We start from the raw sequence: 24,371 nt of genomic DNA, 5'->3' as shown, positions 1-24,371 counted from the left end.
GTGAAGTCATCGCTACATTAGCCACCACCCCAGGGGAGCCAATTTCAGAGAGCTGCACACTTCTCATATTCTCAGTTCAAACACACACACACACAAGATCATACCACCCCCTACGGAGTAAAAAACAAAAGGCCATTCAAACATCACATGTAGTCTCGTAGTCTCAGAGTCACCCATCTTTAAGAATATTTCTATATTCTACACACTTAATTCAAGAACTGGATATTTTTTTGTTATATGTTATTTCTGATATATCTTTGTATGAGGGTTTGTGTGTGTGTGTGTGTGTGTGTGTGTGTGTGTGTGTGTGTGTGTGTGTGGGTGTGTGTCTGTAATGAGCTCAGAGACATCCCATAGTCTAAAAGTGGTTACGGATCACACCAAAAGCCCCAGTGGTTCATCGCTCCTCCTTCACCTAGCGCTTAAAGGCATCACAGGTGATTAAATGTCATGGAGACCAGATCCTGCTGTCAGCCTTATCAAGTCGACCAACCCCCTTCATATACATATATATATATATATATATATATATATATATATATATATATAGCATATTACTGCGGAAAAAAGTGTTGCCTAAACCATAACTGGAGCACTGGAGCACAGAAGTGGAGTATCAGCTCACAGTGCTGTATCCGTTCCAGTCTCACTTCGCTTGCTCTGACAGGACCACCCTCTCGTTCTCGTGTTGTGTTACTGACACAAGATCCCCGAGTGTGAGTTTGTGTTTCTGTCTCCCTTTTGTGTAGACACACGCGTCTGTGTGTAACAGACTTCCGACCCGTTGCTGACTCAATTAGGCGGTTTCTCACGTCAATAACTGGGAGGCTGAAATTCCATTTCAGACTGGTGTGTGTGTGTGTGTGTGTGTGTGTGTGTGTGTGTGTGTGTGTGTGTGTGGAGAATCCAAAGAAAAGGAGCAACTAATACAATCCACACTTTTGCCTACAAATACGGTCATCGTCCAAAATACTGGCACCCTTCATTAAAATGAATGAATAACAATGACTAACAGTTTGGCCTTAAACATAGACACACACTGCATTGATATATTTGTACTACGCGTTTATTTTAAATATAAAATCCCCCACATGTATTTCAGATGGAGTGACTACAAAAGGCTACAAACATGGTAGTTACTTCCTCATCATTTCTGAGTAGAAAATTTGAATCCTTTTGAGTGACGTTCATTTTACACAATCATTTTCGAATCGAAGGTTTGCCAATAATTCTAGCGCTTGCTCTACAAAGATCCCAAAGATGTTCAGACATCACAAAATTATGGATAATTATGCTCGCTTTTTCTTTAGTTTACTCCCAGTAGCACGCGTGCACACACGCACACACACACACACACACACACACACACACACAAAGGCATTCTGGGAGGTTTGTCATGGAGCAGCTGTGTGCATTGTTTAGAGAGCGGTGAGACATCTGCACCGAGCACATGTACTTCATCACTGAATGCTTTCTGTAACTCCTGATCCTGCTGTAGTGGATTAGCTGTAATTTAGTGCCAAAAGTTTGATATATTTATCAGCATTGTTGAGAGTTCAGCAGTTCAGTAGTTCAGTTTGGGAGAGTCGGCAGCTGCAGCTTTAGTCCTTCTGCGTGTTTACAGTATGTGTGTGGTGTGTGTGTGTGTGAAAGAGAGAGATAGAGCGAGAGATCGAGCGAGAGAGCGAGAGAGAGATACATAGAGAGAGAGAGAGAGAGAGATAGAGATAGAGAGGGAGATATATAGAGAGAGAGTGAGAGAGAGAGAGATAGATAGATATATAGAGGGAGAGAGAGAGGGAGAGAGTGAGCAAGAGATTTCTCTGTTCTCAGTTATAACAATGGGACACTGGGTGTGGTTCAGTTATCTATCTGATCAGTGATTAAGCTCTAATGGAATTCCTGTTGTTCTTGTTCACCTTTAAAGGACATGCAGATTGTTTCCCATGACACTAAAAATAGCGAACACCAGGTTTTTAATGTGGACTTGGAACCTTTTCTTTATTTACGCCACAGCGCTGTTGAATTCTCAGGAGGTCAAACAGAAGTGCCGGCTGTAAAAATCACAGGTTCCATAAATAGCAAATGTAACTGTAAACTGATAAATATATATGTCGGGTCATTCTCCGATAAATAAATCTGTAATCACTGGCAAATTGCTGTGATAAAAGAGGCACGACCGTGCGGCCTGTTATTGAAAACAGTGTCACGTCAGGTTTCATTACACTCGTCCTCAATCTGTTTTATTTCTTACTTATATAATAGTAAATAAAACGGCTGTGCTAATGGTGAGTTAAAAGAAAGGGTTGCTAGCCAATCTGATTTGAGCTGATTAAAAAGGCGAGCTCTTAAGTCAATAAATAAACTTCATTTTGCCTTTATATTGAGTAACCGAGTTAAATGGAATTCATTCATTCGTTAGGCTTCAGGAAGTGTTTTACTCTGGTTCATGTCACAGAGGATCCGGAGCCTGTCCCAGGACAGGCGCGAGGCGGGAATCCACACTGGATGGGATGCCAGTCCATTTCAGTGTCATTGTAATTACGTATATAATGAAATCACAGAAGAAATAATGCTTTTTTTTCTTCTTCTTTCTCTCTCTGTAGATACGACTATGTAGAAGTGAGGGATGGTATCGATGAGAGCGGGCAGCTGGTGGGAAAGTACTGTGGGAAGATCGCTCCTTCTCCTGTAGTGTCCTCCGGTAACCAACTCTTCATCAAGTTTGTGTCAGACTACGAGACGCACGGCGCTGGCTTCTCCATCCGCTACGAGATTTTCAAATCAGGTAAGTCAGTCAGCAAATCGTCTTCGTTTGGTTTCCTGTCCGTCATGTATGACTCAGGGACTGTACGTCATCGGGGTGCGTTTCAAACTGATATCGTTGAGGAAGTTGTCCCTGGATGGCTAGTTTCTCAGTGGATGAGTCAGAGCAGAGAAGAAGTAAGAGACGTATATGGATGAGAGCACGAGAAGGAAGACTTTCTCCTCTTCCTGGTTCCAGTGCCTGAGGAGATCGGACCAGGTGATAGTTCTGCGAGCATTACGAGTTCCTTCCTTTAGCAGAATCATATCTCTCTGTGCACTGTCCTGGTCACCGGTGCCTGTATGGCCTCAAAAAAACCCATGAAGACCATGACACACACACACGAACACACACAATGGGTGACTTATCAGATGAAATTTCCTGTTGTTCAGGCCAGCTTCCTGTGTTTAAAGGACAAGTAGGCACAAAGTCAGTGTGTTTTTGTATGAGACTGTGTGTGTGTGTGTGTGTGTGTGTGCGCGCATGCAAGACTAACCCTAGCGAGGTGCAGCAGATGCCACTTTCATTAATTAACCCCACTTGCTGCTCTCGGGCCTTTTCATTTGACCTCATGATAAGATGGATGCTCTAGCCAGGTTTCTTTTCATCTCTATAGTGAGTGTCTGGGCTTTAGTGTGCACGTGTGGAGCAGCTGGTGCAATCTGCTTTTTTTTCCCCCAGTTATAAAGAGAGCACCACCTACCACTACACATACATACCTTCACACTTACTGAATAGTCGGAAAGATAAATCACTCGAAATAAAAGACTCCGAGACAGTGTGCGTTTAAATAGTAACACAACTATGAGTAGCAGTCTAGGAAAACTTTTCTTCTACTGTGTATAGTTTTAAAAACTGACGAGCATCATGGATATTTTCACAGTAGACCTATGTCCTAATGTGGCAACTGGATCATAGCATGAAAGTCCCTGTCTGATTTGAGGAAATCAAATGTGGATGAGGATTTGAGGATTGTGCTAGTAAGGTTTTAGATATCTTTTGGTAGACTGACTATTTTGACCTAATTTTAGTCTGAATATTTTACATTAAACTGGCTCGACACTTGACATGATCTGTGTGGGAAGAAAGCTTAAAAGTTCATAAGAATTTCTACATTGTTCTGGTTAAATACAGGGTGTCCTAAAAGTCTCCATACATGCAGGACTATGTTTGCCAGCACCACGTCGGTTGTGGCTTCGTCAGTGGATGTTCGTGGACGTCCACTTCTCGGTTGTGCCACAACATTTCCAGTCTTTCTGAATTTGTTAATAAATTTTGGCAACAGTATGGGGTGTGATGTGCTCTCCGTGTTTCCTGGTAAAGTCCATGGCGACCTTGCGATAGCTTCACGATCCAGCCATGAGGATGGTTTCAGTACGTTCTTCTTCTGTCAAAGCCATTCATAAAGGCTATTTGAAAAAAAGAAAATAATAATAATATAAACTATGTATATAGTTTTTATATATATATATATATATATATATATATATATATATATATATACATACATATAAAGAAATAGTAAACTATATACAGCTAGAGTGACATCCACACATATATGTTATAACTAATTAAGTGTCTAATTAAAGACAGTGAGCTTTTTCCATTTACATTGATGCTGTTCCCAATAAAACAACATCACAAACATTTCTCACGTTACTTAGACGTACAGTATGGCTTATTTTGAATTTGGTTTTTGAATATCAATTTTCATACACTCAAGTTATTCAATTATCTATCATAAACACATTCCTGAGCAACTACTATGCATTGTTTAGTAATTAAAAGTATGTAGCTGTGAGCGTGAGAAACTACAGGTCTGGATGCGGTGGGATTTTACAGGGTTATGACTGAGCCCTTTGTGTGAAATTAAACCTATACTTTTAAAAACTGTCTGACATTATGCACGATGCCTCTGAATTACTTTCATCCCATGGAACACTTCAGTGATCAGCAGCTTTACCTAATATATCGTTTTACTCAGCACTGTGGTTAGCACGATGGCTGAAACAGATGTGTGAATTAATTTGGCTGTCATTTTTCCCATGGAGAAAAGTTTCAGTGTAATAATATATATATATATATATATATATATATATATATATATTTTTTTTTTTTTTTAAAGTGTTTAAACCAGTGTAATAGTGTATAAATCAGAAATGTTTTCAAATTGTCTGGCTACTTTAAACCTTGGCTGTTCACCAGTGGTAAATGTGTTGTAATAATAGTTTTCTAGAAAGAAATGACTAAAGCAGTAGTTGAGAAGATAATAATAATAGTAGATGTAATGACTATAATAATAATAGGAACATGTATCTGTGGTGTAACATAGTGTAAGAAAAAAATAAAATCCCCCTCCGGTGCTTTTCCTGTCAGCGCTAGCAGTAACTGAACTTTCTCACGAAGTTATGATGAAAGTAAATCTGTGTAATTTGGCTAGTGTGTGTGTAAAGGTGGGGGCGCACAAACTTTAGTACGGTATTTTGTTCTACCAGCCTGTTTTGTTAGCTTATCAGCCCTTGTTTGTGCTTCAGTTCCTGAGTGGATGAAGAATGGTGTTACACTTGGAGACGGCAGTGTTTTGCTCCGTTGCTACTGTCTATGTTGTGAGCGGTACGTGGTGTACAGCTAAAAAAATCAATTTATATAAATCTCAAGAGGACGAGAGAAGCTGTGCTGAAATAAAATAAGGGCCAAAGTAAAGAGTGTGAGAGGGAGAAACAGAGCAACCTTCAGTCACTTCCATCTAATGAAAGCAGAAAAGCAAGGACAGGGGATTAAGGAGGAACAGATTAGCAAGCGTTGGATAGACAGTATTAGCAGACTTGCATCAGGTGTGATACTGTGTGTGTGTGTGTGTGTGTGTGTGTGTGTGTGTTTGATATGTGTAAATCTAATAATTATACACAGCTGTTAGGATGTGATGAAAGTGCCAGCAGGTGTGCAGGCATTCAAATGAGGCAGAAAATTCCAGCTACACTGATTACTGCAAACAGTCTTTAAGCAGGTTCCACAATTTGGAGAACTGACCAGTCCAAGGTCAGTGACTCTTTCTCTCTCTCTCAGTCACTCTCTCTCATACACACACACACACACACACACAAAGCAGCCATTACAGGCTCGGTCACACATGTTGGCAGTCTTCCTAGGAGCTGTAATGTGGTAGAAAGTCTTAATTATACGCAAAACAATCATTACTATGTTAGTGTGGAAAAGAGACGAGGAGAACACAAAGGTCAATTAGGTGGGCCGTGGAAGTAGGAGGTGAACAGGAGACGTGCAGGTTAGGAAATAATGAAAAAAAAACAAGTGAAAAAAAGTCAATAAATAGACCTTCGCATAGCATGAACAGTTCAGTGTGAGAAAATATGAGGGCATAAATCAATTAAGGATCTGGTACACGTATAAACCGGTAAGGTCAGAGAAAATGCAGAATTCAGGTTTGATGGTTGGCAAACATGGTTCAAGACAACACATTATACTCTGTTATAGCGTTAAGTTTAAGCGTTAAGAACGAACGGATTGGATTAGCTTAGCTGTAGCTGATACACAAAGAAAATAGTTTAGATTTTTTTTAATGCATGTTGCCCTCACTACCTCACCTCCGCCCCCTCACCAACGCTCCTGCAGAGAGAGAGATAGGGGGAAAAATGTACAATCTTCTTACCTCATCTATATTCAAACACGCTCTGAACATTAATTTATTTCATTCCTCTTGCTGGTGTGTAACACGGTACAGATGCTCCTCAAAACCACCAAATCCCTCCCCTAGGTTTACTCCCCTCCACCCCCACTCCACACCAAACGCCTAATAGGTTCTTTATGGAATCCTTTGCTTGTGCATCTCTTCCCAAAAAAAAGTAGGCTCTGTACTTATCTTGTCATCCCGTCTTCTGTGAGCATCTCCTAAAAGTACCCTGGAGTAGAAAAGAAACATACGCTTGCAATTGACAGCTCTGCAATTTTCAGAACCACATCAAGCCTGGCAAAGCCAGCAAAGAGGCCAGCTCTTCTTGAATGTTGATGTGCTGATGGTTGGCAGGGAGGGGTAAGAGGATGGAGGGATGGATGGGTGGATGGATGGAAGCATGCAGTGATGGCTGGTTGTAATATTATATGCAAGTGCTAAATTTTAATATCTATCAATCAACAGTCAAACTCTTAGGCTTGAGCAATTCTCACTCAATCAGTGACAGTAAACAGAGAGGTATGACTCTACAGTCTAGGCTGAAAGAAATCAGACCCAGCCTTGCTTTTTCATACCATCCTGCATAATTTTTTTGTAAGATAATCTGATGTTGATGACAAAAAATAAAACTTCATCTCGATTTCTTTTAAAAAGACCGGGTGGGGAGGGTTCGAGCCCGTCTAGCCCATTTATACCAGTCGTCCTTGGATGGATAGATTGATTGAAAGAAGAAGGAATGGATGCTCTCACTATGCCATGTTGAAAGGCAGCTTGATCCTACCTCAGATTTGATTTAGCAGTTTATCACGCTTGTGCTATCTCAGTGGTTTTACGATGGCACCTGTGTCAACACCACTGACTGACTGACTATGCTGTGTGTGTGTGTGTGTGTGTTGAGGGTAGTTTATTCATCATACCCAGTCTGTTCAGTTTTTACGTGCTCCAAGGGCCAGTGGTACAGGTCACATCTGGCAGGGCGGCTCTTTCGATCCCCAACACCTCCATGCCACCATTACGGTCTTCCAAATAACACACACATACCAGAACCCAAAAAGCAAACACTCTATGTGTTCCCAGTCCCCCTTTATTCTCAAGTGGCACCATCAGCAAGACTGACTAAATGTTATCTCAGCAACTTAATCCTAAAGCATTGTGTTATGTGTGTCACTGTGTGTGACTCCATGTTAATGTTCGCTGGAAATTGTGTCCAAATTCTATCTTGCTTATTCACCCATTAACCTCGGTCTGTTTGCCCACAGGGGATGAAAGCAAAGGAGTGTCTTTGTGTGTGTTTGTATGTATATATGTGTGTGTATGTTTGTAGTTAATTATCCACCCCACAGACATATGGAACATAAACATTGGTGATTACTTCACCGGGCTCAGAAAGCATTTTATCGCTACATCGTTGTTATGCTAATGCAGCTTTCTGTAGCACTCTACTCTGTAGCACTGGTTATTACACAGGCTACACCTTTTGCTCTCATACCTCCAGGGCGCAATTTAAAGTTGATGGCATTCCCATGGTTAAAAAAATGACATCCCTTGCAAAACCTTCTTTTCATTTGTGTTGTTATACTGTATGACAGATTTCTATTATCATTAACCCTCAAAAATCAAAGCAAACACTATAGAATAAGATAAGATCATGTATATTTTTCCTGAAGGAAATTCTTGAATCTTGAAGGAAATTCTTTAAACTTACTAATATACCATCCCTATTATATTACATTAAAGAGATACCTTGATTTAATATGATTGAGTTTAGATGTCTAAGTATCAGTAATGTCAGTGGTGTAGTGAAGAGAAAGCCAAAGAAGAAGCAAGCTGTCTATTCTTATGTTGAAGGACGTACCATGGCAGCCCCAGCATCGAGCCCATTAGAGTAGTTAACATGCTGGAGCTAGTTGTACAAAACTCTGAGCAAAAGTTTAGCCAAAGAGCTTAACCTAAACCCACTTTATCATGTGAACCCTCTACCCATGCCACTCCCACAACCCCTGATTGTAAAGACAGGTTACATGCACCAGGAAGAGAGTTGAGCAAGTTACTAGCCTGATGACTAACTGAAGAGGAAAGCATTAGCAAAACAAAAAGACAAAAAAGACAGCATCATGGGTCAAAAGTGGCCCAACTGTGAACGCAATAGTTTCGTGGTGTTTGTAATCTCTTTGGAATGTGGACGAGATAAAGGTGATGAGGTGTGGGCCGACATTTCCTTTCTTTATTGTTAACTAGCTAACTTGCTAGTTTCTCTTTGAGGTGTACAATATTTGTCTGTCAGGCTAAGGTGCATTTTAGATTTGTTTCCTAGTGAAATGGCTTTTTTTTCCCAGTGCAATTTAATGAGATTTGGGAAAACCTTCCTAAGTAAACTAACTAGCTTGCAAGCTGTGCTAGGAAATAAGGATTTAATTGGAATCTATGTATACCTTCAGTTACTGTGCTGTTTGATTTTTCTTTACAATCCGACCATTAAATATCTAATCAAGCACTGTATAACAAACCCAACTGCTCTGCTCTGAGAAAACCACGTAAAGATTTGTATTACAGGACATAGGGCCTGCTCGCTAACGTCAGGGCTGCAAACAATCTGTTTTAACAAGTTCTACTTGTGGCCTGTAAAATAAACTAAGCAAATTCCTCAGAGATGGAAGCCTGTATAACCATCACGCGACCAAGTAAACATAATCCTGTGAGAACATAGCAGTAAAATAATCCTTACAAGTGTTAGCCGTTAACGTTGGAATTAGCATTTAGCTGCCGTGAATCCACTTAAGGTTTCTTATTTCACAGGCGACTCACTTCAGTTTTCACATCCTCCCATAAATTCAAATGTTTGCGTAAATCCTGGCCGTAGCTGTTTTTCTGTCTACTTTAGAAAGGTGGGAAGAGAAGGAGAGAGACTGTGTGTGTCTGGGTGAGACAGGAAGAGAGAAAGGAAGAAGATGGGGACATGCATGCCTGGGCTAGTCTCACAAAGTTTTATTTGTTTCACCCAGGTTTACAAGCTCAGAATTTATCCTCTCTCTTTTTTTGTCATTTTCTCCAGACTGTCTTGTAAGGTTTGTCCCGACTGCTGGCAAACAACTGCAACAGGAAACCGCATGATCACCAAATTATATTGTAGTCAACATCTGCATGTCCTTGTCTCTTCACACACACACACTGTATTCTCAACAGCAGTGGAGCATTATAAATCCAGACCCAGCTCTGAGATTAAGCACTGGCTAGTGAAGTTCAGACACACTTGATCTCTGCACAGATACACTCATCCATAGGCTAAATTCTCAGATTTACTATCTTAATCTCTTGCAAGGGATCGTTTTTTTTGTGTGTGTGTGTATGTGTGTTTTGTTTTTTTTACAGCACACAAATATAAAGCCTTGTACTGTCTCCAGCTGTGACCCCAGTGTGTCCCCTAGTGTTCAGCGCCTGAACAAAATGGAAGAGGGGGAAAAAAGAATGGGGTGATAACATGCAATTACTGCCCAGAGAGAGAAAAATGAGGCAAATCTACAGAGAAGGGGGGGAAGCTGGGGGCAAAGGCAGAGATTTATCTGGTGCAGAGGAAAGACGTATTAGAGAAGTGCTCTTATCTTAACAGCTTTCTCTTTGACACGCCAGCCAGTGGCCTTTTTCTTTTTGATTTTGAATGGCAGACTTTTTGAGTCTGACTGCCCATAGAGAGGTCTGTGGGGATTTCTAGCTGTATACCTTGGACATTAATGTAAATCCATTCCATTTAAGTTGAGGTGTATTTTGGAGTCTGAAAGAGACACTAAAATCCTTGACGTGAAACAACTCAACCGTAGCATACCACCAAGTCAAGCACTCTGTCACAGTTTCCTTCTTTCTAAGCAGTTAATGTAGCGTGAATAGAGGTAAAAGGAGACCCTCAATGCTAAGGCCACTTATGAAGCTTTATGTTTTCAAATGTTTTACTGAAAATGACTTTGGAGGCAAGAATAAGGAGCACAACAAGCGCAAACCTAGTGACACTGCAGGCCACAGGGGTTAAGATCATAACTGTAATGTCCTGCTGTTTCAAGCCCAACTTTTAGCAGGGCACTAAATGTCAACCCACTTTATACTCAAACTCCGGCACCAGCCATTTGCTTTAGAGGAGGAAAAAACACAGCTAAAGTGGAGCAGTGAGCTGATGGTGCGGTTGCGACTGTCGGAGCAGAAGGTCCACAGAAGTGACACACAGAGGAACCATTCTTCCACATCCACTTAGGCAGCCTGAGACTGCACGTAACATTGACTAACGCACTCAGTCTCTCTCGCTTTCTCTCTCTCTCTCAGTCTCTGTCCATTCGTCTGTTTCGTTTACTGTAATTTCATCAGTGTCAGCTTGAGGTGGAATTTTATTTTAGTTGTTTTGCTGTGTTGTCTTTGGTAGGCTATTTATGCTTTATAGACTGTATTGGTTTAAGAAAAACAACGTACCATTTTTAATTCTTATTCTATGGTGTACTCACGGGGGGCACAGTGGCTTAGTGGTTTAGTACATTTGCCTCACACCTCCAGGGTTGAGGGTTTGCATGTTCTACCCGTGTTTCGGGGGTTTCCTCTGGGTACTCCGGTTTCCTCCCCTAGTACAAAGGCATGTCCAAAAAAAGTGTCCATAGTGTATGAATGGGTGTATGAATCTGTGTGTGATTGCACCCTGCGATGGATTGGCATCCCATCCAGGGTGTCCCCTGCCTTGTGACGGCCCATGCCTCCTGGAATAGGCTCCAGGCTTCCTGTGACCCAGTAAGGATAAGCAGTAGAGAAAATGGATGGATGGATGGATGGATGGTAATCACACTGTACATTCAAGTTATCTTGTCATCTAAGACCAAAGCTTATGATTTATGCTATTTTTCACACTTTATGAAGTAATGTTTGAAAAAACAAACAGTACTATGGGGCACAAGTGTGTTGAAAGGATGTTCAATGAACATGCTGTGAATAAGAGACCTGGGATGAGCACAGCACAGTGAATATATGAATATGAATATGAATATGAATATGAATATAACGGCAGTTCTTAGGTATAAATCTATAGTATCCAGGTGAGACTATCCACTAATTGAGACAGGACACATGGAGGCCAGGGTGGTCAGGTTTTTTTTCTGTCTCAACTTTGATAGATTTGGTGTAATGTGCTCCACTCACCTATTAGTTATTATACTATACACTTAGCTCTGGTTATAATGGCAAGACTTGTGTTAGAATTATGAAGAAATAAAGGCACGTATCGTACCGTACAGTACGTTGTTGCCACAGCTTGATCAAAATGACCTCCATGTGTTACCCTGACATGTAAGATATGTAAGGAATTCATCCGATTCATTCAATCAGCTCAGCAGAATATTATTTCGGCTGTAATTCAGATCCTCATACTCTACTCAATCACTGTTGCAGATGAAATCTGACTCAATTTTGATGTTTGATTTAGTGTTTTATTTTTATATTTCTTAAGATGTCTTATTTCTTGTACCGTTTTATTTGATGTACACCACATTAGTCAATGCAATTTGTTCTAAATGCACTTTAACAATCAATAGCATTTAAGAAAACACGCTCAAATCATACTGTATGTCTGACATTAGAGTGTATGTTGGGTTTCTGTATATTCCACTTTTGGGTCAGTCTAGACAGTCTGGTCAGACTTTTTCGCTTCCATTTTCCAAAGAGCTTTGCACTGCTGGATCTCCTCCACCTTGAGAAGAACCACAGAGCTGCCATGCTATTAGGAGTGGCAGTAATATGGTGTTAGTCGTGAGGCTGTCAGCGCTACATTACCGTACACTGAGACTGTATTTCTGTACTCGTGTCACCAGTTGTGTGCTTTGTTAAAATATACCGTGTTAATCCGGCGGCTGTGATGTAAACCTAGCGCGATGATGGGAGGTATGTGTGAACTTCAGTGACAACCCACACTGGCAGAAATCTGGGCCTCTAGAGGTGTTTGAGTAAATGTTATGACGTGCCGATATAAAAAAAGTGTGTAAGCGTGTATGTAGAAGGCTTTAATTTTCTTCTCTCGTATGTTAGACAGGCTTGTAATGATGTAGGGGTGGTGTGTTTGGGGGCGATGCTTTGGAACGCAATCTAACTGCCATGTTTACTTTACAGCTCCCAGAGTCCCATGTTGCTGATTGAAGCCTCTCACTAATCGCTCTGTGCATGCACACACATATATACACTTACACACAGTCTGTCCCCAGATGATACGCTAGAAAGAATGAAAGTCTATAATGAGCGATAATCGTTTCCCTTCTCATAAAATCTGTTTTGCTATAATTGTTTTTTCTTTGGATTTAGAAATTCAATCTTATATGAAAACATAAACCATATTCTTTTTTTTTTTCCTTTTTCTTTTTTTAAACTTATGCTCCACGCCCATTTCACCCCAAGGCCCGGACCTACATGGTGGCCCCTCATTCGTACACCATAAACAGTGTGGTCATGAAGCTAAACAATATGGACCACCAAGTATTTCCACCACTGTTTACCCACCCCTGGGTTCTTTTTTGTTTTGTGTGAAGAAAACAGCACTAAAGTGACTCTTGTCTCTTTCTTCTTTCCCCTCCCCATCCCCCCAATCACCCCCCTTTCAGGTCCAGAATGCTCAAGAAACTTCACCTCTAAGAGCGGGTTCATCAAGTCACCTGGTTTCCCCGAGAAGTACCCCAATAACCTGGACTGCACATTTATGATCTTCGCCCCAAAGATGTCAGAAATTATCCTGGAGTTTGACAGCTTTGAGCTGGAGCCTGACACACAGCCAACCGCTGGGGTCTTCTGCCGATATGACCGCCTGGAGATCTGGGACGGTTTCCCTGGAGGTAGGAAACTCAATAACCTATAGTTTCTGGGTTTGGTCCAAGCAGCCTGGGCTGAAGCAGAAATAGTCAAATAACATAATATCTGTGATGATCAAATAATGTCACAATCTGAAATACACACAGCCTCACACTCTTTGCATTACTTTGAGTAACTCTTTGCCCTAGTTGTTGTCCCTGCCCATAACACAGCCTCTCTGTCCTTTAGTTAGTGTTTTTTTGGGCTGGATCTGACAAACACAACAGAGATATTGTAGTCTCTCTCTCTAACACTGGACTAGAGGTCAGCAGGGAGACCTTGTCCTTGCAAATATGCACATTTTATCAGCGTGAGTAGATACTATCTCTCGTGAACAATGCACTGTGATTGATCTCTGGGGAAAATGGAAGGAAACTCTGGCCTTAAACTGATGACGCAAAGCAAAGCCCTTCCAAGCTGGGCTTCAGTTCATGTCCCACACACACATACACACAAACACTACTTCCACACACATATAGGCCATATTTAACTTCTCACACATTCTAGGATCATGTTCCCCCTGCAGATACATTTATTTTGAGAACAGATGCATGATCCTTGACGTGTACACTCTGCATCTAAGGCACTTGATGAATATAGGCCATTTTCTTCAGCTGTAATGGAGTCGAGTGGCTGCTTGAGTGCGCATAAGCAAGGTATCATGTAATGACCTATGTGTGTGTGTGCTTTTAAAGAGCTTCCATTCTTTTATTTCACATACTGTAAGATTTCCTAAAAGGTTGCCTCCTAATAGTTTGCTCATTAAAAAAAAAAATCACATTCACAGCTCTGGAGGCTGTGTTCAGTGTCTGCTGCCTCTGATCTGTGAAAACTCCCGCAAGGTAGAACGAGCGAACTGGCATCCAAACCAAGAGCGAAGACTGCGAATACCTGAAGGCTTGTTCCAGATTTCACTTTATTATCACTTTATTATTATTTTTAGAGGTGCAGAAGCTGATGGAAAGGTGGCACATGTGATTTAGAAACAGAGTGAGCTTTCAAGCTTGAATAAATCATTCAATTCACCTAGACATTTCTCAGTGTTACGGAGTCGAATGGAGTAAACTACGCTTTGTCATTTGACAATACAGTACTACAGATACAGCTTGGAAATAGTATGTGATAAAACTTCAAAACAAAGACAAAACAGATACAGATCAACACACTCATACCAACCTTGCTGAAAACTCCAGCTTCGGCCAGGCGGATCAAACCAGTTTAAAGGTTCTGATAAATAAATCTGTCCTGAGGGACTCTTGCTAATTACATTTACAGTTAAATGAGTGCCTGGCTACAAAAAGTTTGAAAACGCCCACCACAGAGGTGTGATTAGCAATCAATGCTAAATGTAATTACAGTAATTTTAGTAAGCAAGAGAATTTTCTTCACAATTTCTCAACACATCTGGGAAAATGTTGATATTTTGGACCATGTATTTTTTTTTTATAGTTTCCATTGTCATACTGGCTTTACATATTCATATAAAGTCTCATCATAGCTTAATCATTAACCTCATTCATAAACTAGTGTATGCTTGGTGACCGTGCTTGCCAGTTGCCTAGCAACAGTTCTCTGTAAGCACCTAAACACTGTAGCTTCCAAAGTCAAAAGGATCAGATTTTTATATTACATCTAGAAGTACCTCTTATTAACATTTTTGACATTTCAGTGTTTTTACACCTTCTAAATATCTAAATAGAAGTATCAGTGTTTGCATTTTATAAATTGCTAAAGAATAATCCATAGCAGTATGCAACTTGAAAGTAGTATCCTAGTCTGTACAGTTTGTTCAGTGATGACGATGTGAAGTGTGTTTAGCGTTCAAGCTGTAATGGAAGAAATTAAGGACAAAACAGTAAAAAAAAAAAAACCTAGGAAAATGACACTAGGAGGTCATGCCAGTGTCCCGTGTGTGTACTGCTGAACAGAACAAAGGGATAAGTGAAGTGGAAAGCATGGGTTTACAGGCAAAGCTGGACGCTTTGGCCTTTAGCTGCTACTTGTCTGCCAGCTCAGACGGCCGCTGCATTACCTGTGGAGCCGCACCGATCAATAGTGCATTAGGGTGGAAAGCATGAGATGGAGCTCCAGAGGGAGAAAGCCGTCCCGGATTCCACGGTTACTCTTAAAGCAGTATGAGCCTGCCTGGCAGAGAGAACGATTCCCGACTGCGAAACACAACAGAGTAAAACTCATTTGCTGTCACTCGGCTGGATTACTGCGACGCCATTTTAGCCGGAGTTTCTAAATCCACAATTAATAAATTGCAATATGTTCAAAACTCTGCAGCCAGGATCCTGACGGGGACCAGGAAATGTGATCATATTACTCCTGTTTTGGAGTCCTTGCACTGGCTCCCGGTCAGGTTCCGTGTCGATTTTAAGATCATGATGTTAACATACAAGGCACTACATGGCTTGGCTCCGCATTACCTATCTGGTTTATTAATGCCTTACACCCCAAATTTTTCTGTGTACTGCTTATTTTGTGTACAGTGCTTTGAGAAGTTGCTTTTAAAGGCACTTTATAAAATAAAGTTTATTATTATTATTATTATTATTATTATTATTATTATTAAAAATATTGCAAGTTTAAGCTGAAAAAAAAAAGAAATTGAGATCATTTTGGTGCTCAGAGCTTGGCCATCTTTGACACTAACCACTCACACACACACACACACACACACACACTTGCACCTGGAGTGTGTTGTTGTACTATCTATGAAGTCATGGTAAGATTAATCTATTTGGTCCTCATAAGAACACACACACACACACACACACACACACACACACACACACACAAACACATAGCTGACAGCTTTTTCTTTCATCTCTGGAAGTGTGTGTGTAGCATGTGCTGAACGATGCAAGAGTCTGTCACTCGCTTCAGATCACAGAGCTGCTAATCAGAGATAAGAACCAGAGAGAGAGTAAAGAAAGAACAAGACAGAGAGATTTAATGGGGACAGACATCCTGGCTACCTATCTAACCCTCTTTTTCTAATTCTCCTGTTCTTTTTTTTTTTTAGCACTCTCTCCATCTGTGTCATCCACTTAAATCTCTTTTAAATACCTTTTCCTCCCCCAACCCCGTCTTTGTTTCTCAAATAAGACACACACATTGGCTCTGCTCAGTGTAACATGTCGTTTACAGCTGCTCCTTCATGCCGTTTCGTTTATCTTATGCCTGTCTTTTCTTCTGGAGAGAGGTTTGGGAAGTCACGGGGCTGTGACCAGCATTGCCCCCGGACCAAATCCGACTCGGCGTTAACAAAGAGCCCAGGAATTTATGACAGTGAAGAAGCATTTGCCTTGTGCTCACCAGCACTTTTTCTGTTCTAACCTTTATAGTACGTTGACAATGGGGTGCGGAAAGTTTGCAGACAGTTTCCTGCGTCTGAGCAGGAAGTTTAGGAACGTCAGTTCAGCGTCCTTCGGCTGTTACGGAGTGGCCTTAGTAATACAAATTCCTGACTGAATTATCCGCCATTATTATTTACATAACTCTTTAACCTTAAATAATAAATGTTTCACTATTTCATTATTTATTTGACTGGAATGTGCTTCTAGCTAGATGAACCTTGATATAAAGGTTAGAACTAAATCCACCCACTCTTATTTCTTTTCTCTCTGTGTAGTCGGCCCGCACATCGGCCGGTACTGTGGGCAGAACACTCCGGGCCGAATTATCTCCTACACAGGAATACTGGCCTTGACAATCAACACGGACAGCGCTATCGCAAAGGAGGGCTTCTCCGCTAACTTCACCGTGGTAGAGAGGACTGTGCCTGAGGGTGAGTAAACGCAACTCAGACTTATATGTACTTTCTCATTATTAATGTGCTTTTATTTATTCATCTCATGTTTTAGTAAAGTAGAGATTAATAGGAAAGTGGCTTTCACAGTTCAGTTCACACACTTAGAAAAACACACATTTCTAAACAAAATGTCAGCATTGCTCTTTACATCATCTATACTGTCCTGTGCACTCGTAGGACATAGCAAAGATGTATAAGCAATATATATGAGAAATTAGCATGTGCTTTACACACACACACACACACACATTCACACACACATACACGCTCTTACACATAATGATGACGCCTCAGAGGAAGTTATTAAATGCTCAACTGCGGCACTCTTTCATTAAGTGAATGTGTAAGAAGTCATGGCCCATCTCCCGTGTTTTATGAAGCCTGTCTCACACACACATATTACCAGAACAGCTCCCTGCCGCTATTTTTACTCACTCGTTCACCCAGAGAATTCACCTCCTCACCCCAACTGAAGAGATGTTCCGACTAAATAATTGATTTTCATTTCCGAACACACCACCAACGTTTACACGTCATGGTGCGTTCATCAATCACTTTCCAGTCTACGCCAACTTTCTCTGTTTTGGCCAAGCCTGATCTTTACATCTTATATCTTTCGAGTCCGCCAGCCATGATTTTTCGAGCATTACCTTTAATTAAACTTTCTTTACCCTGATTATATTGTACAGCTGCAATATGTATATCGTATATAGTATCATGTACACTGTGCATATGGGACATGTACAGGAGCTATATGTGTAGTAGGGCTGTACATTGTTTGTTGTATATACTGCTCATATATATATATATATATATATATATATATATATATATATGTATACATATATACATATATATATATATATATATATATATATATATATATATATATATATATATATATATATATATTTATATATCTATATACACACACACACACACACACACACACACACACACACACACACATATATATACATATATATATATATACATATATATATATATATATATATATATATATATATATATGTATATGTATATATATGTAGTCTTGTATATACTCTTTAGTCTATATTTATTCTATTGTATATACTCTATAAACTGCTGTGACACCTTAATGTCTCCGTCTGGGGATTAATAAAGCATTATTTTGTCTTATCTCATCTTTAGTAAATGAGCTACTATAGCCCAATCAACATACATTATTCTGAATAGAATATGAGGTTTATTATAATACTAGTATATTGAGGGTTTTCTTTTTATTAGTACTGGGATTGAAGCAGCAGCTTTGTCTTCACTGCTTGTTTTCAGCCCTTGCTGGGGAACTATTTCTGTGTCTGCTGAACCGGAGCTGTGAGACGCAGACGCAAGCTATCAATTATTTATCACCTCCATAAATTTGCATTCCACGGGCCTCCTCCTCTCCTCGGTGCCTGAGCAGGGTGCTGTGGAGAATGCGCTCACATAGTGGGAGAAATGGCTGTGGCTTAAATGTTCATATGTGAAACGCAGAGAAATGTAACGGGTTTATATGCTCAACGAAGGATTTATATCTTATCTTAGTGATTTACATGCTTATTCCATGAGGGAGGCTAAACTATATAATAGGAATATGAGTGTATAAATATACTTTAGAGAACCTATTGGATATACGTACTGTATAGTATGTAGACGAGGGCAAACATTAACCCTGCTCAAACCCTGCCAAATCTTAACCGTTATAACATTTTCTACAAATTTGTGAATAGTTTAAAATCCGATTCGAAGCTATCCGTTGCATGTTTTCAATCTGATTTTTGTAGATTTTTATGATGAAAAATCAGCAGTTACATTCAACGATGCATCACGTTTTTTTTTTTCAACTTGCAACTAGTTGCTAAACTGAACTGAACCCTCTGATCTAACACTAATTTTTCGCTCTACATTCTTCATGTTTACGTCATTCGTGCACCATCCACAGCTCCTCCGAGGACCTCCACTGTGGATTCAAATGCCTTCTGATATTTGCATTTATCCCTTGTTTTATTTTATTGACAGGATCTATTACGGTTACAGAGTCGGGTCAAAAAAAATCAAACATTTGATACACTCTGTCTTCGATCAGGAGGCGAGAAATAAGTGTGTGCATTGTTCTATACCAAATGTAGATTCCATCTTCCCCAGAAATGGCAGACCAGTGCAGAGTAACCATCATCATAACTACAGTAGTGTAATGTAATCCTGGCTTCATGACAAGGAAGGGGTTTTTTAAGACAAAGCAAGATTGAGTGTAGGGGGAGTTGATTGTGTGTGTGTGTGTGCGTGTGTGTGTGTGTATGTGTGTGTGTGTGTGTGTGTGTGTGTGTGTGTGTGTGTGTGTGTGTATGTGTGTGATGTGAATACAGATATGCAGTGTGCGAACAGTCAGTGTGCGCATCTCAAACTGCTGTCTATCAGATAACACAGATGCTCTGTCCATCTGTTACAAGTACCCAGACCAGCGTCTCTGAGCCACGGCGTGTGTGTGTGTGTGTGTGTGTGTGTGTGTGTGTGTGTGTGTGTGTGTGTGTGTGTGCGCGCTCAATCTGAATGATGGTTTAGCTGCATAGTTAGGCAATGCAAAAATGTTCCCACACTGCATTAATGTATGTGTGTGTGTGTGTGTGTGTGTGTGTGTGTGTGTGTGTGTGTGTGTGTGTGTGCGTGCATGTCTGGGCTTTTGGTCTGGGCAATTAACTGCAGTGTTAATCAGTGATAATAAGTGCATGATTGTGCATATGTATGCAGACTAGTAAATTAGCCTCATCTCAGCTCATTCGTTTCTCCCCCCCTTTCTTCGGTCTCTGGGTGTCTGGGCAGTGACCCTTCGGGGTCAGGGGTTGAACTCTGACTGACCTTTTTGTCCCTAGCCACCAAGCCGACATGCCTCTGGTCGATTGCCCCACAACAACACAAACAGAGTGTGATGCCCACAGTCTGGGTGGCAGGGCGATCAGAGTGATATATGGTCCTTTCCCTGGATCCCCATTCCAGCAGCACAAGCCTAAACAAACAGGTTTAATGTTTGCCAGATACATAACGTGCCAAGAGGGAAACTTCTCCGACCAGGTGCAGTCGTTCTTCGTGTTCTCCATAACTCGTCTTCCTCCTTCAAGCTTAATCTTGAATGTTTTATGAACACCATTTTACGTGTTAATGTAGTACACTCCTAGAGTGCATCCATTAAAACCATTTTTTCTGCATACTGAAGGAGAGAGAGCTTGTGTGTTATTCTCGTCACCAGAGATGGAAAGTGCTGCATGCATGACTGGCCTGGTCCCTAGTGGACGGCCGTGCTTTGAGGTCGCATGGGATGTAAGTTTTATTAGGGACTCATCGCTAACTTTTCTTTCTCCGTCTCTATCACTTTCAGACTTTGACTGCATGGAGCCGTTGGGTATAGAGTCCGGCGAGATTCCCTCAGAGCAGATTGAGGCCTCGTCGGAGTATAATCCCAGCTGGTCTGCACAGCGTTCCAGACTCAATAACTTTGAAAACGGCTGGACGCCAATGGAGGACTCCAACAAAGAGTGGATTCAGGTAGCTCAGGATTTCACTTATGTAGTAACCAACATTCCTGCTCTGATTAAGTCAAATTGAAAGAATTTCTCCTTGAGAAAAATGTCTGCCAGTGCCTTTTATGATTTTTGTATGTCCTTTTATGTTATACAATTGTAGACCTTCAAATCTTCAGGGTTTTTGTGTGTTTGAGGTATTTCTCTGCTAAACCTGTACCGGATTTAATGCTTTTGCCACAGCTTATTGCTTTTGTCAAGCTTTTGTCTTTCCATATTAAAGACCATTTTTGTTAGAATAGCCTTTTGTTGACTGCAAATCCCTAAACCCTCTGAATCCTTGAAGGCCACATGATGATCCCCAGGCTCTACATTTTTCTAACCACAAAAGTGTGTGCGTGACACACACCATCTGCTTTGGTCTGAACTCAGTATGGATTCGCTCTAGAACAGGATGCTAGGATATATCTTCTCTCATGCACAACTTCTTCCAAAGTACGTTTTTAGATGTTCAGGAAGGGATCATTGTGTCATATCAGGGTTCTGCGAGTTTCTGTTTTGCTATAACTCATGGCCCACAGGCATCGTCAAAACCTACACTTATTTATTTTACAATCTTCACTTCTCCGGAAAGTTTTAGGCTTCATTCCTCAGGGGGCTAATATCCAAGCCGGCCCTCAGTCAAATATTTGCTGGGGGAGGTCTACAAACAGTCCATAAAAGATCTTTTCCTTATTGCTATCAAAATATTGTCCTGGAGTCCCCATGTTCTAACTTGCAGACTAATTGAATCAATAGAATGGGCTTTTGGTCCAGCAGGGAGGAGGCACCATGGTGTTTCAGGCTGCTTCTGATTCAGGAAGTGGCTTTCGAGTGCTTCCTATGAGGCAGAAGTTTTGTCCTGAGGCCACCATGTTAAGAAGGGGAATTCCTTCATGTGATATAGGGAGAGAGAAGAAAAGAAAGAGAGAGCCTCTATGGTACAATGTGAAGCCCAGACAAGAAGAGGACTGTCTGCAGTTCTTCTGATTCCATCTCTTCTCTCGATCGTATCACTAGCTGTCATTCTTCCAGGTTCTTCCCCTATTAAAAATGTCTGCCATGAAAGACTCCTCATCCTTGTGGTTTATTGGATCCTTTCAATATGACATTGATTGGGTCTTCAGTCTTACAAAATGGACTACACTTTAGACTACTGTTCCACTAAGATGTCCTCAGAAAGACAATCGATAATTGGCTCTGCTTGCTTTAAAGACCGCAACTAAAGGCTCTAAATATCTGTCCGATTACAGCGTGCATTTTGCGGCTAGTTTGCAGCGTTATGCTAAAAACTAGACTTGCAGATCTATAGCCACTACGATATGGAATGTATCTAAGTGCAGAAGAGATCTAAAATGTCAAACAATTTATTCTCTACATTGGCTGTAAATGGGTTCCATTAAAGCATAGCTGTGAGAGAAAAATAGAGGCGGGGGAAAAAATGGTTGCCTCTTTCAATCAGCGTCTCGGTTCCACACCGTTTCACACTTGCCATTTCATATTTTATCTAGTGTAATTAAGCAGCCCTCTCTACTTACTGGAACTTGTTTAGTCATTTCAGATTTTAATGAAATTCTAAATGGACTATCTCCCGCCGAGTACAAGAGGCAAAATCCAGCAGCCGCTTCACATCCTCTGAAGAGTATTGATTAGAGGGGGTACTTTTTGGCAGGAAAATTTCAGGCAAATCAAACGTATTCTGTTTCAAGCCCTGATCTGATATTCCCATGCTACTCCCTCTTGGCCAATCAGATGTCAAAGTTTAGCCCCGCGCATCTGTTTCCAAGGGAACAAAGCGGGAGGACTGCTGAGAATGAGTGAGGTTGAGTGATTTATAATTTAAAGAACCCCCCCCCCCCCCCCCCTCTCTCTCTCTCTCTCTTTCTGTCTCTTTTCAACCTGCACTTGTGAAGTGGTTTAATTATAAGCCTTATTAAGAGAGACGAACTCTTCATTACGCCTTCATTAAGCTTGCTGGTGAGCCACAATAACAATCTCTCGCCCTCTAATGGTGCAATCCATTCGGCATGCACAAATCACCCACTCCTCCCTGCTTCACCTCTCCTCACTTATATCAGCAGTTCATTGTTTATTTCATTAATGCTTCCCAATGCAACTTGCAGCATATTCCTATATTATTCATGGAAGTCAGACTGGGATTCTTGCATCCATCTTTCTTTCTCTTTGTGCATATTTTGAGCTTTATTTGAAAGCCCGCTCCCATCAAGCACATATAAGAGATGTTTTTTGGGGTTTTTTTTTTTACACCAAAAACATTCAGGAAAGGTTTCCACACATTTCTCTACCAAAAGGGCTGCGTTTCTGATTTTAATGGGACATTTTTCTAAAGCATGACAGAGGCCGAGGAGACAACTGCATGTGTATAGTCCATTAAGATTCTCCAAGGAAAAAGTTTGAGAGATTTTGACACACTACATCCCAAAAACCAAAGAACCGTTTTTGCAAAGCTACAGGAAAGACAATTTCCCGTCCCTCGAGAATGCCGAGTAATGAGAAATTGGTTTTGTCAAGCAGCAAATATTCCTGCTGGAACAAAGACCTGAGTGCTGGTGCAAAAGCAGTCTGAGATCTTAAGTCCGACTAGTTCGCTCCGACAGTCGCCATTGATCAAAGTGGAAGCATGAATAATGCATTTTATCTGGGAAAAAGTCAACTGTCAATACTTGAAAGCTTCTCCAGTGACTAGCTCCTAATGGTACGACGGAGTGAATAGCTTGTTTTGTTCCATTAATCAAAACCTTTTAACCATCCCTGTCCATATCACCATATTAGCATATATAAGCTTGCCTTTTGAATACGCAGAGGTTTATTTATGTAAATGACACCCCGCTGTTGTCATGAATGATTTGATCAGAAGAGAAGTCAAAAGCCATATTCGTCATGAAACGAGAAGAGCACAATCCCACAGACTGATTAAAGGGTATGGCTACTGGTATAAACGAATGAGCAGTTGTATTACTGTCTGTTCTTTAATCATCTGTTAGATGTTACTAAATAAATCATAAATATAATATTCAAAGTGCCAACCCATATATAACGGCATAAACAACAACATTCCTGGGAAAAACAACTCTATAGAAATGTAGCATTTATGTAACTGCTGCGTAAAAATGAAAAGATATCATCCTAAGACAGTAACCCTGTCCAAGTGAGGCTAAAGAGACTTTACAGAGCCCTATTGGAAAATGTTTGGCTATCAGAAACAAATCAAACTAAAGAATCAAGGCTATATGTTTTGACATAGGCTTCTCGTATTTTCCTGAAGTAGATCGCTAACCGGGGTTATCAGCAGGAAGCCAGCACTGCTTGATTGATGGAACCGAAGAGAGAATGTGCCAGGTCCAGAGATGGAAACGATGACTGAGTGACCCTTCTACCCAGCCATTATGCCATCATCCTGAGCCCCGGACTTATTTTGCTTAAAAAAAAAAAACACAAAAAAAGACCAAGATTCCAGAAAAGGCCTCTGAAACAGGCACTAATTACAGACTTCCCTCGAAGAAAACATTCCGCACAGGCTGTTGAGCACTCGTTTATCTCGAAACGGCTGGAGAGAGAGGGAGAGCGCAGAGTGTGAGCCGGTGTAACAATCCCATTCGACCG

At 40.8% G+C, this 24,371-nt stretch overlaps 1 protein-coding gene across 4 annotated transcripts in view; it reads left to right on the top strand.

Moving 5' to 3' along the window:
• The window catches only part of nrp1a (neuropilin 1a), a 73,430-nt gene that overhangs the window by 20,043 nt on the left and 29,016 nt on the right, over positions 1 to 24,371 (top strand). For all 4 annotated transcript variants that reach the window (XM_053683773.1, XM_017479731.3, XM_053683781.1 and 1 more), the window contains exons 3-6: positions 2,607 to 2,788; positions 13,109 to 13,336; positions 16,993 to 17,148; positions 20,567 to 20,733. In XM_053683773.1, coding sequence (XP_053539748.1) covers positions 2,607 to 2,788; positions 13,109 to 13,336; positions 16,993 to 17,148; positions 20,567 to 20,733 — 733 coding nt within the window. The remainder of the gene's footprint in view (positions 1 to 2,606; positions 2,789 to 13,108; positions 13,337 to 16,992; positions 17,149 to 20,566; positions 20,734 to 24,371) is intronic.

This window comes from Ictalurus punctatus, chromosome 1, assembly GCF_001660625.3.
Source record: "Ictalurus punctatus breed USDA103 chromosome 1, Coco_2.0, whole genome shotgun sequence".
Taxonomy (NCBI): domain Eukaryota; kingdom Metazoa; phylum Chordata; class Actinopteri; order Siluriformes; family Ictaluridae; genus Ictalurus; species Ictalurus punctatus.
This window is presented reverse-complemented; position numbering and strand designations above follow the sequence as displayed.